Source organism: Aythya fuligula, chromosome 20 (assembly GCF_009819795.1).
Source record: "Aythya fuligula isolate bAytFul2 chromosome 20, bAytFul2.pri, whole genome shotgun sequence".
In the NCBI taxonomy this organism is placed as follows: domain Eukaryota; kingdom Metazoa; phylum Chordata; class Aves; order Anseriformes; family Anatidae; genus Aythya; species Aythya fuligula.
Window position 1 is genome coordinate 3,357,469 of NC_045578.1, and position 16,181 is coordinate 3,373,649.

At 49.3% G+C, this 16,181-nt stretch overlaps 1 protein-coding gene across 3 annotated transcripts in view; it reads right to left on the reverse strand.

The window, feature by feature from the left end:
• Positions 1–2,364: 2,364 nt before the first annotated feature.
• Positions 2,365–16,181, reverse strand: part of CLIP2 (CAP-Gly domain containing linker protein 2) — an 80,600-nt gene continuing 66,783 nt past the window's right edge. For all 3 annotated transcript variants that reach the window (XM_032200640.1, XM_032200641.1, XM_032200639.1), the window contains 7 exons: positions 14,122–14,179; positions 12,549–12,632; positions 11,978–12,134; positions 11,336–11,495; positions 10,562–10,747; positions 6,805–6,867; positions 2,365–6,170 (listed from right to left, as the gene is read on the reverse strand). In XM_032200640.1, the coding sequence (XP_032056531.1) occupies positions 6,159–6,170; positions 6,805–6,867; positions 10,562–10,747; positions 11,336–11,495; positions 11,978–12,134; positions 12,549–12,632; positions 14,122–14,179 (720 nt within the window). In that variant the 3' untranslated portion in view covers positions 2,365–6,158. The remainder of the gene's footprint in view (positions 6,171–6,804; positions 6,868–10,561; positions 10,748–11,335; positions 11,496–11,977; positions 12,135–12,548; positions 12,633–14,121; positions 14,180–16,181) is intronic.

Sequence of the window (16,181 nt, forward strand, 5' to 3'; positions counted from 1 at the left end):
CAGGTACCCCTGGTATGGAGTGGGATGAGTCCCACGTTGCAGGATCAGGCCAGTGCCAGCAAATGCAGCAATGGGCTTTGGTTTTAATTCCTGCAAGCGCAGAAACAATTAGACACAACAAAACTGTATAATTAGGATTTATTAAGAGACCATCCCAGACATGCGAAAGAAGTAGGTTAGACAGTGGCCTTTGTTCAGCTACAAAAGACGTTAATTTGCAAATACTCTCAATATTCATTTTTTGTTATTTAGGCTGATGTTTTGAAAGTCTCCGATAAAATGAGAAATCTGGACTAAGCATTCCAGTTGCATTTCCAAGCGCAGGAATCCGGCTTTGATGTTCCCCTTGATAACATCTTTTTCGAGCCTTGACTGCATCAAATTAAATTCTGATTACTCTGATAGCGCAATACAGCTTCCAAATGTATTCAGGTGACTTTTTGTTCTGGAAGGAAATTAGCTGTTTTGACAAGGATGCTCGTTAGACAGCGGTGAGATGGAGAAGAAATACCCTTATGATGGACAAAGGATGCTCCTGGTCCCAAATCCAGCACCGGGGCTCTGGCATTGGGGTGGCAGCAGGGAGAGGGCACAGGCAGCCCCTGCAAAGGCAATTTCTGCAAGGAAGGAGCAGATTTGTGCCTTCAGGGGTCTGTTGGACCCGCTGCCCCCTCAGACCTGGTTCATCCACCCCTTCCAGAGGGGACACCCCACCGGGACATGCTCTGGGGTGGCAGTTCCTGCAGGATTTGGGGTGAGGTGCCCGTGTAAAGCCACCTCCCATTCCCTCCCCATCCCAGCCCGGGGCTGCACCCACTTTGCCACCCCCATGCCCAGGTCCCTCCACGTGCTCCCGGCACTGCTGCTCCTGGCCCACACTCCACGGCTCCACGCTAGGATGAAAACAAAGTGCAAATATTATTGTTGGCAGAGATTACCAGCTCCCCCACTGCGATTTAGGCATCCTTAAACTTCATGTTTTATTAATCTTCGCCAAACGATTAACAGCACAGAAACGTTATGTCTGCAAACAAAGGCACGCACTACAGCATTACCTCTGTGAGACACCAGGGCTCGGGCACCCAAACACGCACGGCCGTGCTCAACGAGAGATGGAAGGAGGACTTCCCACACCACGCAGGTCTCAGAGCCCACCCTCCTGGGCTGCTGCAGCATTTTAGGCTCTGATACCAGTGAGGAGCAAGAGACTGGGGAAGAAAAGCCCGTGGAAAATACCCCCAGGGGTGGGGTGCCTGGGGGTGTCCTGGTGGCTCAGGGGCCAGCAGCTCCAGCACCAGCCTCACTTTGCTCAGATTTCTCCCAGGCTGAGCTCAAATGAATTATTTTCCTTCCAGCCAGTGAAACATGCAGTTTGGAGATGCAATCACTCCCTGATCCCAAAGTGACCAATGCAGCGAGCGACTGTAGGAGACTGCAGCACCTTGCAATGCAGAGGGCGAGGGTGCTGCTGAAGCAGCAAGTCGCCCTAGGCTGCTTTGACCCCCCCGCCCCCCCCCCCCCCCAAAAAAAAAAAAAAAAAAAAAAAAAGCAGGAAAGCCTCACCCTACAGCCCATTTACTGCCCTGCCTGGGATAACGGGGCCTGGTGGTGTGGTTTCATTGCCTGTTGTGTGCAATTTTCTTGGGGCCTTGCCCTGGGATCAGGCCAGGGCCTGCAAACCTCACCCCCCTGTTCAGGAACAGCCAAAAGCTTCCTGCTGCCAGAGAGCGCTGCAGGGGCTCCTACAGCCCATGGGAGTGTGGAAATGTTGGAGAAGCACAGACAGACAGAGGTTTCCTTGTTTCATGGGGTGCTGCCAAGTCAGGCCCAGGCTCAACAGCAGCTAAGGGCTCGCCCCACAAAGAGCACCCAGCCCCAGAGCAAAGCTGGACAAGGACCATGCCCTGTGCTCCCCCTCCAGCCATCTCCAGCCTCTTCTTTTCCTACAGCAGAGAACTGCCCAAACTTGCCCAAAGTTCTGCAGTTTTGCCTTTGTTTCCCAGCACCCCACAGCTCACAGACACCTGACCCTGGGGCCAGGAGAAGCCGACAGGTGGGGAAGATGCGGGGTCTGGTCCTTACCAGACCTTACCTGCACGGGGAGCAGGACCAGTGCCGTGTGCCTGTGCCCGTCACTTCTCATCCCGGGGAGGGAGAGCAGCAGCAGGTGCCTGACTTCAGCCACAGATTTTATTTAGTAATGAGCTCACCACACCAGCAAGCCAGGACAGGGGTGATGGTACATGAATACATATCTGGAGTAGTTACACAGACCAAGATTTGTACAGCTTTTGTACAGAGGAAGAAAGAAAATGAATCAAATAACAAAATAGACATTAGCAGTCAAACCTTTTTTTTTTGTCTTTTTTTTTTTTTTTTTTTTTATCATACTAACAAAATCTGATAGCCAAAAATGACTAAGCTACAAAATTGTAATACATACTGTACGGGTAAAAGGTTATCATCCATTTATACATCTAGTATCACCTTTATTCTGGTAACTTACATGAGGCCTATAGGATCTTAGTGTATTAATAGTTCCCTACAAGATAGTGTTGAGCTGCTAAAGCTGCCAAACAACAGAGTACTGGAATTTTTGTTAAGACGTTTATAGTGTCATTTGCATTACTGTGTTTTATTGAAACCCTCATGCACCTCTTCTGCAAGCCAGAGGAACTGCTGGGGTAGGCAAGAGCCGTAAAGCCCGGGCTGATGCCTTCACCCCACCATAGGGCAGCAGCAGGGTACTGCCCCTTGCTCCAGGGCTCTGGCTGTTGCAGGAGGAATAAAGCTGAAATCACCAACCAGGACCAATTTTATTTATTTATTTACCTTTTGGTCAAGAGGGTTAGAGAAGAAATGACTGAAGATGGAGCAGGACGACTTCCTGCCCAGCACGGAGCCATGATATACCTGAATTTCTCAGCCTTCAGCAGAAATCCATCACTAACCATAGTGGTAGCGAACCAAGGAGCCTGCGGGTGTGGGGCGAGCTCCTGCTCCGCTCCCTGCCCCGTGCTGGGGGGACGCAGCCCCCTGCCGGCTCTCGGGGATGGAGACAAGAGCATGGCTGAAGCCGAAGGGGGAGTAAAGGCACAAACAGGAACCAGTCCCTGACCAACGACAAGAGATGGGTGCATCAGCGCTGCAATGCCCTTGGAAACCTCCCCCAAAGAACGAAGCCAGTAAGACCAAATATTGAGAAATACTTTATACACCACCACAAATAGGCAAAAATAGCAATTAAACTTACAAATAAATAGAGGAGCCGGGGAATCTCCTTGTCCTTTCCGAGTTTGTCCCTAGTTTGGTCTCTGACAACCTCTGCAGAGCAGCCACTGGAGGCAGATGCCCTTGGGAAGCCTTTTGGTGAGGGAGGACGTGGCTGGTGGCCAGCCCCCTCCTGGCCACTTCATGAGGGTGAGCTGAAGCCCAGACCGTGATAACGTGTCCTGTGCCTGGGGAGCAGCTCCCATGGTCCTGCACCCCAAGGGGGGTGCGGACACAAGGGACCCAGCTCCACCCCGCTGCCTGTTTCGGCACAGCCTCTGCTGAGAAGTGCCATCAGCTCCTGGCTGAGCCATAGGGAACAGCACAGCTCTTTACAGCAGGAGAAGACCACCAGCATTAACTTTAAACCTGCTCTGAGCCATCTGCTGCTGACCTGCAGCCTCACCCGAGCTGACCGGGAGGAGCCGTGGGACTGAGCCGCTCAGAGGGGACAGTCCCTGGGGGAGGCAGGAGCCAGCTTCTCCCCCAGCCTGAACCAATGCCGACCCAGGAATTCCTTCGTGGAGCCACATGCATGCTCCCCAGAACCACTCCTGGGGGATCCTGCCCTGTGCGGAGCCAAAGGTTCATCAAGGGAAGTGGAAAATAAGCATAGAACAGAAGGGGCTCGCACACCCATGGGTGCCCGGGAAGCCCTGGGCTTGGAGACAGGCGGCACAGCGAGGGGCACCAGCGTTGTCCCCGCTCTGCTGCCAGCGGGAGCTGTGACAGTGACTGCAGGGCCATTCGGCCAACAGGAGAACTTTGGGAGACACCAACACCAAATTTGTAAAGACAGCAGCTCCTGCTGAGGTATTCGCTATTGCAAGCTGTAACAAGGAATGCTCTCTGGGATTTTCCGAAGCGATGGAGTTGAATACACCAACCAGAAGGATTTTGGTCCCCTGAAACGTCCCAGTGCTAGGCAGATTGGTGGTAATCTTCCTGGTGATTAGTGAGAACTGATTAGACACTTCTACAAGGCAGGACGGGATCCCAGTTGAACCATTTCCAGCCAAGCAGATCCCACAGCCTTCCTCCCCCTGCCACGAGCCAGATGTAAGCCGTGTTTCTGACCTGCTTTACTCCCCTGAAGTCACCTCCCTCTCTCTTCCTCCCTTGAGTGGGGGGAAGCTCATCAGTCCTGCAGCGAGTGAGCAGGGCCCAGCGCTATATCGCAGCCTGGATGCAGCCTGGCAACCCACTAAGAAGAAGTGGCACAGTTTCATAGGAAATCAGGGCAAGAAGAAGTGAAGCTGACACACTGTGGTGTTCATCTGACTGTGTCCTGGCTCAGATCTGTCAGTGGCCTCCTCTCTTCTCGTTCACAGATGTCCCCTCATCACACAAGAGCTTCTGAAAACTGGAGGAGTCAGGCACTAAGGGAAGCCTGGTAAAATATTGCTATTATTTTTCCCTGTAGTACTAAACAGCGAAGCTGAACTGGACTCTTTCACAGGATGCTGTTTCACAGCTTTAAGAGCATATTCTCATCTTACTCCATCCTAATATCCCCAGGAGCTGTGGTGCAAAGATGCAGAGAGGAATAAAGGCTCCAGAAGAAGGAACAAGACCAAACCAACCCCACATTTCCTTCATTAGCCAGCCGGTGCCCACTGTCACGGCACAAGGAGACAGCAGCACCCACCTGCACGCTCAGGGTCCCAGCTGCAAATTTGGGTGCTTGCCTGAGCCTGCACTGCCCTGCGCAGACATGAGAGCTGTACAGGCTCCAGACTTGGATTCCTTCTGCTCCAATTGCTTGTGCTCATGTCACACACAGCATTTCTGTACCCACCAGATACAGACAGCCTGCATGAATGCTCACAGCAGTGCCTCAGCCTCCTGCATTCCCAGGAGCAGGGGACAGACACTATACCAAAGCCAAGGGCAGGCAGCCCCCAATTAGCTGTTTAATTTAACAGGCAGGGAGGGAACCACCTCCTCAAGGCACCTGTCCCACAGACTGCAGCCAGCAGGGAGCCCTCAGGCCGGTGACGCTGGGATGTGGCTGGCTGTGGAGCCTGGTGCTCAGAAGATCCAAGAAAGCCCAAGAAAGATGAACGTGAAGCAGGGAGACCAGGCCAGGCAGCCCGGCTGCGGCCCAGGATACCATCAGGCCTGCTCAGAGATCTCTCCTGCAGGGAGAGACCAGCCAAAGCTGAGCAAGGTGTGCCTGCCCCATCTCAGAGCCACCACAGCTCCTTACCCAAATGAAATAAATACCCCTCTAAAACCAGATTATTCCCCACGACATGCTATGATACAAGTACTCAGCGAAGCCGCCATGCTCCAGAACCAGATGTCTTCTGCCAGGCGAGGAAGGAGACGCTTCCCCACACCCCGTCCTCCTCAGCCTACGCGTACCGGTGCGAACAGTCAGCCCAGCAGGTTTCACTCGCTTGTGCAGGTCTTCAAGACACTGGGGTGGGTGGAAGGGCAGGGACAGACCATGGGGGAAGCGTGCTGCCTCTGGGCACGTGCTTTGGAGCTTAACACCACAAGCAAATCCCTTCACTGTTCCTGTGGGGTTACAGGGACTCACTGACACTTCAGCTACCATCAGGGGCAGCTGTGACCCAGATCACAGACAGTGGAGCAAGGGCAGCTCAAACAATACAAATTCCACAGTCAAAATCAATACAGGTAAGAAACCAAACCCAGAGAGATCTTTCTGCTTCCTCCTGGAACAATGGCTGTCTTGGAAAACTGGACTCCAGGATTGTCCTGATTACATCAGTTAGTACATTATAAACATTGTCCTGCTTTAAAGTGAAAATACTGTGTCTAGTCTTTTGGAGGTGCTAAAGCCAGATGTGGTATTGGTTTTCCTGACTGTGCACAGGAGCTGATACTGGCGTGAAATGATCCTCTCCACCTCTTCTCTATCAGAGCTTCTCCTGGAAGAAAAGAGACCCAGTTAGTGAATGAGGGGAAACACGGAGATCTTTTTACAGAAGGAGAAACTAAGCCACAGAACTGGAGTAGAGACACAGCCATGAACAGAGATTTCAGGCTCACCATGCCCTGACCCACTGCACCGCCGAGTAGGCCACACTGCCTCTTCCTCAGGCTGGCCATCCTGCCTGTAAGGACATGAAGCCTGAGGCTACTGTGCCCTACATCATAAAGAACAGGGGACACCAACAGGGCATGTCCCAGGAATGCTACCCATGTAAAGGGTGACACATAAAGGGCATGTCCTAGCTGATCCCGACAGGAGTCATACAAGTACTGACCCAGGAGGTGGAAGAGAAACTCCCTTCCAATTACTTTTCCCTACAGCAAGTGCCTACCGTCCCTCAGCGTGCCTCTCATTAGTGTCTTCCTGATGACTTTGAATAGTTTAACAGTAAAATGAGGTTCCCACCACACTTGGTAAACAGGGTTGTGCAAAGCCCCATGTTTTCACTGGAAATGGCATGGTCGAGCTTTGCTGGCAGACCCGCCTCCATTCATGCCCTGTCCCCAGCACAACAGGCAAGAAATCACATCGAGCAGTCAGTGTTAAACAACGTTCTGCTTAGAGCTTACCTCTTGTTTGTGGGATTTATCCTGCTGGTGAATCCCATTAGCAGACCCAGAATTTCCAACAGTCTGCAAAAGAAAACAGACAATGTTTACTGAAGAGAGACAGCCTAGTGTTTGCCTACGAGGGCTGAGGTCTGGCAAGACCGCCTTCTCCTCCCTTAGCAGCCCAACACTCAGCGGCCACTCCATGCAAGGAAAGGGGATTGCAAAAATCCCACATCAATTTTGGCAAGAAATTTCCTGATCTCCGCATCCTGGCCCAATCCCCACATGGGGGATTGTGTCCTTCCCAGCTATAAAATATCCCCCGAGTTCCTACACGGACACAGATCGGCTCTTCACTTCTGACTCTTAAATCCTGGTAAACAAACCATCAGCCAAGGGCAGCATTAGCTGCAAAACACATCACAGCAGCAAAAAGGACGTTTGCCATCCCCCGTTTCCCATCTCTGGGGACAAGTCTGGCAGCCAGGACAAGCTGTTCTATCTTTAGAAAGCACAAGAACTTTAAACATTTATAATGTTTCTTTAGCAGGGATAATATGGAGCCCTTCAGCTTCAAAATGACAGCACAACCAGCACAAACAAGGGAAGAAAGCTGCAGCTTGAAGACACAGCATGCCAGATGTCAGTTGCTTGGGTCTCAGTAATCAGATTCACAGTTGGCGAATTGCTGGTGACAGCAAAACCAGAAGTTATGGAGAGACAGGACTGCAAGGTTTAAAACCCATCACATTTTAAAACCTATCATATGGGAGTCCCAGCTACTGTTCTTGCTTTGACCATGAAGGTGCATAATCAATCCTACAGAGCTGAGGGTTAGGTGAGCAGGAAAACCAGACAGAGACAAACTGAGCTCTGCGTTGAGAGCCTGCACTGCTTGCCCGGATGGATGAAGAGTGATGCCACTGGTCTGAGTGCCTTGGGGTACTGCACCCATGGCCAGGGGGAAATACAGGCCTTGTGCAAAGCAACACATCCGACCTTGCCTGCAGCACACCCAATCTGCACACTGAGCAGCTTTCAGGTGCCAGGAAACAGGTCTGAAATTTGGTCTCGGTACATGATCACGATAATGAACACAAAGTGGTGTAATTTGCTCCAAATTAAATAAAAAAGCTCCCTGCACAATCGCTACAAGTTCTCTCAGAAAAAGGTCTGAGTGCCAAATCCTTGTCATTTCCTGCAAAGCTGCAAGATCAGGGTCTCCCAAGACATGGAGAGCAGAAAGCTCCTCTTCCTCTATTACAGGACAAATACTTCGCAGCTGCAGACATAGAAACAGCAAGGCAGCAATTAGCTGACAATGAGACGAAGACATACAGTGCCATTATGCTCTCTCAGCTCCTGCACCTCCTTGTGTAATAGCAAGGCCAGCCATGCACATCAAGGGCTGCAGAGCAGTGGCTGACTAAGCCTGCAAAGGGAGAGCAGCAGCAGCTTGTGGTAATTAGAGATTTCCTCCTTGAGCACGCTGTGAAGGGTTTGCAGACAAAGGGAGAGCAATGCCAAGCCAGAGCCCTGGGCAACAGCTGCTGCTGGCAGAGAGGAGACAGGAGGTCAGAAGGTGGTGCAGAATGGGTTAGAGCAGAGATGTGGCTTCTAGAGAAGAAACACCAGTTCCCAAACCACTGTGCCACGATCTCTTCAGGCCAGCAATGTCCCCAGGCTCAGCCCAAAAGCCCCTGGTTAACAACTCCCCTTTATAGGGGAAAGGATGATCAGACATCACACTGAAACCAGAGAGCTTTGATCCAGACTTCCTTGTAACTTAGGCACTTTAAAAATCTGACATCAATAGAAGTTTGAAGCTTAACTTCCCTCAATAATCCCCTCTCTGTCTCTTGATACCGCAGTTTGTAGTTGAAAGCATAATGCTATCTTGTCGTATCTCCAGGATTTCTTCAGCATGAAAGTATCAAAGTAATACCGGGGATAGATTAGCTGACCTCATAAGGTCCATTCCAATTCACTTTATTTAAGATTAGTTATTTTCTACAACTGGGGAAAGAATAATTACCACCTGCACCACCTCTGGAGACAGGAATGTGAACAGGAGGATTTCCTGTTCTCAAGGGACTCAGCATTAAAGCAAACAGAGAACAACTTCTCCTGCCCCTCCCATAGCTTACAACAGATGAGGTTGTCACGATGCATTTTCATTTGACACATAGCAATTACAGGAGAAGCTAAAGTAACTCTGGGGTACTGACAGGATTATAGCATGTCTTGGACTGCCACATACTTGTCATCACGACTACAGCTGTCCTGTCTGGTGCTGGCAGACGGCTGCTGCACCGCGGGATATCAAGAGCCCGTCTGCAGCTGAGACAGCAGAGCTTTCAGGGCTGCAGCTTCTACCTTGTGCTCTCCTCCATGCAGGCAGCTGTTTGGAGAGCCCCCTAACTGTACGGAAGATGGTGAGAGGAGGGGACACAATACCCCAAGGTTACCCCCCCCAACTCCCACCTACACTGGGTAAAACAAACTCTCTGCCCATTCTCCTTGCCTACTGGCTTATTCTGTACTGTTCCAAGGTGTCTGCCCGAACTGTAGCTCATTACTGCACAAGAAAGAAGTTTTCCAGCTCAGAATTTAAGTGAGAAAGTATCAGAGGAGCAATCTGTATCCGGCCTCTGAGGGCCATGACCTGATTGCAGACAAGAGAAAATACAACTGGAAGAGGAAAAAAAAAAGACATGAAGCTAAAAGCTTGGCACGAGGGGCAGGTCACTTCACAGGAGGAATCAGTCAGGGCTTGGACACCACAGGTACGAGATAGAAGAGGCCAAATGTGAAGAGTCAGTTTATTTGCAGCCTTCATTTTCACAAAGAAGGATGCAAGGCAACAATAGAAGCAGTTTTGCTTTTCTCAGAAGAAGCAAGGGAATACTAGAGTAAGTCAGGAAGAGAACAGGAACATTAATGGTACAGCAGCAAACTTAGATCAGATACAGATGCCTCCAGGAGCTCATAAAAGAAACGGAAAACATGTTCCCAGAGTCACCTCTGAAGTTTGTGCTTAAGGACTGCAAGACAATCCTCTCAAGGAACAGATATGGCAGAAATGCTTAACTTCTGTACTGTAAGTGGTCTAAAGGAACACTCATTGTCCTTCAGACCACTTATAGTATGGAAGTTACAGACAGCATAGGAAGAATAAGGACACTTAAGAAACTTTCCTGATGACTGCTTGCAATTTATTTTGTTTTGAAATCCAAAAAAAAAAAAAAAAAAAAAAAAGAAATATTTCTCTCTTCAGACAGCTGTTTGGAAACAATTACAGCGCATCCCAGAGAGTACCTTGGACCATTACCTCTCTCAGAGAGAGATGGCAAAACCTGTATATAAACTTTCTTCCATTGTTCATGGGCAAGGAAATGCAGCCCTGTCTGGGTGAATTTAATTCTCCCCGAAATCCTTCAGGAGATTTGTGCCTGTAGTGCAGAGGTGTGCAGCCACCACATCACTACACAGAGAACAGTTACTCACACTGCAACCTTCCTCAAAACACCACTTCTAGCAGCCGTTCTTACAGAGTACAAAAGGATCTGTAATTACCAACTAGCAAGGCTTTTGTTAGTTTTAAACAACATCTGAGAGAAGGAAGTCTTGCCAGGCTGCTTCTAGCCAAAGGGAAAAAACAAAACAAAAAACCAGCTGACCGCATCACCTCCCACAGCACAGGGAGGGATCCCAGGGGATTGCTCAGGACAGATGAGTGCCAAGGGCTGAGCGACCTGGGAAATGAGTGCTCTACCTGTGCTTTCTCCGAGGAAAGCCTCATTGCTTCCATGAGCTTCTCCATCTGGTGGCCCTGCTCCAGCGCGTTGCGCAGCACATCCTCCGTGCTGACCAGCCGGTGCTGCAGCCGGATCACTTCTGACTCCGAGGAGGGGTCGATCAGGGAGTATCGCCTCTGATCCGTTACTGATTTTTCCTTGTCCTTATAAAATGAGAGAAAAGCTTCAGATAAAAAACTGTAGCCACAGAAACAAAAACAGAGCACAAATCTGCAGTAGCGAATATAACCATATTTTGATTTCAACAGTAGATGGGGTCAGAGCACAGCTCTAAAGGCAATCATATCAAATGCAACCAGCAGAAGCTCCGATTTATTCCCAACAGAGTTCAAATTATTCATGTTTCAACCACTGGAGGCCACTGAAGTACACTGGAATTAGAGAACATTGTTTTACACATCTTCTGATCTAGGAATAAGCAATATGGGGAAAACTGACTGGCTTTCAATTTCTGCCAAAGATTTTAGCCCTCTTTAGCCATGGATCTAAAATATGTGGGAACAGGGAAACGGTGGAGGACAGATGGACATTTCATTGCTTAATGAGATGCTGCTAGGCCAGGCCACAGCTCACAGGCAGAGGCATGGAAGCTCCCGTCAGAAGCTCACTAGTAATGACAGCAAGCCTCATAACCTGGAGTAAAGGTGAAGTGCTAAAATCCTCCCAGAACAGCACAGAACCCCTCCAAACCCGCAGCCAAAGCCAGGAGGGGTTGGTTTTGATGCTCTCACCAGCACGACCAGTTTCTCTCGCAGCCCTTTGATGTCATCTTTGAGCTTCTGCTCCTTCAGCCGCCACTCTGCTTTGTGCACCTCCCGGCTCAGGTCCCGCTCTGGCCCTGGTGAGTGCCGGTTTGCCTCCAGTAAGAGTGCTCTCAGCTCATTCAGGCTCCTGGAAGAAGCAGAAAGAGGTGAAGACATCTCCAGAGGCTGCACACCACTAGCACCAGAGTCCTGCCAGGCTCCCCTTCACCTTTGCTACAAACCCCAGGAAAGGCGAGCCAGCAAACCCATCCCAACTCCTACAGGGGCTCCAGATCTCCTCTCCCTCTCTTTGTGCCAGCTTTGAAGAGCCTGGGACCCCCACAGGCACCATGTTTCACAGCAGAGCAGCAGCAAGCTCAGCTGACTGGTAGATGATATTCAGCACCCACATGGGCACTGAGCTGCATCTTGCAGCTCCCGATGAGCAGTGAAAGGGCAATCCCTCCTGTAATCAATTGTCCCTACTTTTAACCACATTCCCTCATGAACAGGAAAACTGGGGGCTGGATTTCAGCAGTTCAACCAGGAGATTTCTTTTGGGGCAAGTTACAGGACTCTGAACACACATACCACCCACCCACCCCCCATCCCTCAGACCCTCACACCAACCTTTCCTTCTTGAGCAGCTCCTGGCTAATCAGGACCAGCTGCCCCGAAGCATCGTGTGTTTTCTTGGTCAAGGCTTCCAGCTCACCTTCCAACCTCTTCTTTTCTTTTAACACTGAATCTGCCTTCTTTTCTGCAATTTTGCATTTATTTTCCAAAGCTAAGAGAAGACAAGGATATGGGGAGGAAGAAAGGTTGCTTATTTCTTTACTCACATTTCTACTTTCTGCCTTCCCCAATTCCCACTTCTACAAACACAAGCCTGGTAAGCTCTGGATCTGGCTCTACTTAAGTAGAGATCTCAGAAACAACACACCCAGCTCCATTTCTTTCAGCTTTTGACATTCAGTGAGCCCAAACCCCTCCTCACTTGATACTAATGTCTTCTGCTGGATTTGTTCTCTTCAAGGACTGAAACCCCTGAACAAATTCTTAGCAATGATGCCCACTAACAGGCAGGCAGTGCCATGCCTTACCCCTGCCTGTTTGAGCACCTGGGCCCTTATTAACGCAAGTACAAAGGACGAGCAGAGAAACGCCTTGCTCCCACCAGCACTGGATTAGGGAAACTTACCACTTACTTGGGCCCTTAGGGTTTCAGTCTGGGACACGAGCGATGACACCTCTTTGTCTCGTTTGCTCAGCTTGTCTTGGAGGTCTTTAAGTGAATGAAAAGAAAAAGGGAGATTAGAAGCCTGCAAAACACCGAGCAAGTCAGGAAGGTATGGAGCATGGGGTATGGTCAGGGAGCATAGTGCCAGACAGGAGGTGTGACAGGGGCATTGCTCACTGCCTCTCACCCTATACCGGCATTAGCAGGCAGGATACACGGCTAGGAGGCTGGGTTGGACAGGATTAAGAAAGCAAACACAATGGGAAAAAAATAAATAAGAATGACACTTCAATAAAAACACACCCAGGAAAAAAAAATAACAAAAAACCTTTCAGCACATTTCCTTGTGTTACCTACTGCACTGGAAGGCAGACACTGTTTCATAGGATTTTTTTTATTTTATTTTTTATTTTTTTTAAATCTGGAACAGTATTTCCACACTCAGCTGTAGGTCTGAAGCATGATGCTTTTAAGGCTCTAGTCTGTTTTTAAAGTACATCCTTTACGTAGTTCATTCAGTGAATGAGCATGAACTGAGCGGGCATTTTAAGAGCAGTGGCTGATGGACCTGGTTACGTTCTGCCCTTGTGAGGCACAATCCCTTGTCAACCAGCATACAACTTTGTACAACTTATACATCATCCTGTACCTGCAAAACCAGCGATGGGAGACACTAATATATAGCAAGCACTAGCAGCGTATGGAAATAGGACTAAGCACCACGTCTGAATTCACAAAACTGGAGAAACACTCAAACTAACCTAATTCCTACCAGGTAAAATCTAAGTTACTGGGAGAGCCACAGTGATCTGTTTAGATTGCACATCCTCAGCAGGACTTCAGAAAGGGCTGTGCAGAGAATGGACTCCTCAAAGGTGCATAACTGAGAGAAAGCTATGACTCCATGTGTCATGTTTGAAAAGAAGTGACAGGTTAGTGGTTTAACATCACCTTTGTGATCTACACTAGAAAGACTTCTCTGCTAAAAGCAATCCTAAGAAAATAAGGAATAAGGAGACATTAGTCCCCTGGGAATGAACAAGGGAAGATGTGACCTGGGAGCACCTCACATCAGCCCCAGACCCTCCACGGAGGACAAGACCCAAGCCACCCACAGCAATGTGGCAGCACATCACTCCCAAGAGTGAGGGTCCAGAGACTGCCAGGGCCATGCAGTTGTAACCTTGCCAGGCCTGTTGTTGCTCGGATTAGGGGTTACAGCTGTAAATTACATTTAGTGACTGCATTTTACCTGCTGTAAAATCCCTGATGGGACAGAGTGTGCCCATTTCTCCAGGTCTGTCTCCAACCTGCACCACCTACATGGTGAGTGTACAACACCAAAAACATCCCGTCCTGTACATTTGCTCAGTTTAGACAGCAGGAAAGAGCCAGACAACAAATGCCATGCAGCAAAATAGGAGATGAAATGACTTCCTAAACCCCTTTCACACAGCTGTGCCTGTAGGAGCAGGAAGTCAGAGGAAGGGTCCCTAGAACAGGGTGCTCCAGGACAAACAGAACCGTGTCATACCTTCCATGGTCTGCTTCATCCTTATCTTTTCTTCTGAAATGTCATTAGTTTCAATCATCTGAAATAAATATAAAACATGAAAGGTAAAACAGCCCTTAGCCCAAAGATTCAAAGCAAAACCAAGAGCCACAAAGCCCCATCCAAGCAGAATTCTACCTGGCACCTGAGTTCGGGTGTTTTACATCCTTCTTAGTGGGAAACAAAGACTTTTGTGGAGCTGCTTCTACAGTTGGGTAGTACTGAAAGTAAACAGCCATAATCTGAGAGTGCCCACAAGCAAGAGCTGAATGATCACAGCAGTGAGATTCACCCCAAAAGGAGGAGGGCTCAGACTTCCCCCCCCCCCCCCCCCCCCCCAAGCTCTGGTTCCAGCTTCCACATGCCCAGAGCGATGGCAGAGCTGCTCCGGTACGGACCAGCCTCCTCATGGCCAACATTCAGCCCACCAAAGGCTGCGAGTGCTCCTCAGCATTCATCTTGAGACCTTTCAGATTCTTTAGATGCTGAGGAAATTCTTGACTAACCGCATCCAAACTTGTAAAAACAGTAATGAAGTGTTGATAAGATAATAACTAATAGATAACGAGTAACACTGATTAAAAGCAAATGCTGGTCCAGATAGAGGACTGTCTTCTCCTCCTTTGCTCACAGTGCACTAAGTGTGACTGCAGAGCTCACAGACTTGGAAATACAGCTTGACTCAGCCAGCAATGCAGGTATATTTGTATTTTAGTCCCCTAATCCAGCACCTCTCCATAAAACACACCCTTTAGGATGACTATTCATGAGCTGTCACCAACGCTGCAAGTTCCCCCTTCCAAAACAAGGTTTGAGGATCTCCATCTTAACTGTCATCTCAGTGAGGATTGAACATGGAAAACAGATCTCTTTTTCTTCTCATCAGGTGCAAATACACCTCGTTAGGTGGACATTTGGAGTAACTCAGCACTACCTGCACGTTCCCTGTACGTGAAGCTCACAGGCCCAGCTCCACAAGGCTGCCAACAGAATCACGCTGCCTGCAACGTTAACAACGCCAATAAAAACCCCACAGGCATTCACTCAGCATTGTTGAAAACCTTAGGAAGGACACAAAAACTGTCTGCCTTCCTGCTCTAAAGTGACAGTCCCATGAGAACGCAAGACAAATGGCATCAAACTATGCCCAGGCTCCACAGGGACCAAGCCACATCAGCAATAAGATGTGAGTGCGCTCTCAGGGACGTTGGTTTCAGTCCAGAAGCACAGGCTGTCATCCAGTTGGGGAACCTGTCATTTGCATCCCTTCCCATTTCTTCTTTTCCCACAAAATCCTACACCACATCTCTCCAGAGCCAGTGCAAGCAGCTAGGAGATCCCAGGGGAATCCCAAACACCCTGGAGAGGGTGGCCACTGTACGATCCCCAACCCAAGGGAGATCTGACCCATCCCAGGAGACTTTACCTCTGCCCCCATCAGGGTAACTTCTCCCTGCATCAAACAGTTTCTGCCCTAAAGCTCCATTCAGCTACACACAATTACCTAACACCCATTTCCTAAATTCCAGGCTTTATCTCAAGATAGATTCAGGTACACCGTCAGCAAGAAATTTTGGTACCTGTCCAATTTTGGTACCACGCAACCACCAGCCCATGTCTTCCAACAGCTGACAGCAGTGATTAAAACCCAAACTTCCCACTGCAGAGGCTAAAATTCAGCACTTGAAGCCTCTTCAGGGCCAGCAGCCTTCTTTGGGACCTGAGCACATGGTTCCCATCCAGCAGCTGCTGCGGCCACCGCTGCTGAAAGCCCCGAGGTCAGGCCCCAGGAGCTTGCGTGTGCTGCAGGATACGGCTTTAGCAGAAACAGGAGCACACCCAAAGCGGGGAGAAATATCCTGCCTGATGTACTTCTGGTACGGAAAGTTATTTAACTGCTCTTTGGAACCAGAGTTATGGCTCTCACTTGAAGGATAGAAGGCACATTCAATCATAAGACACATTAGTTTGCTTAAAATGTTTGGATAGTTAGTACTAGAGTCACATTAAATTAGCTAAGACTTTTTAAAATAGGATTTACC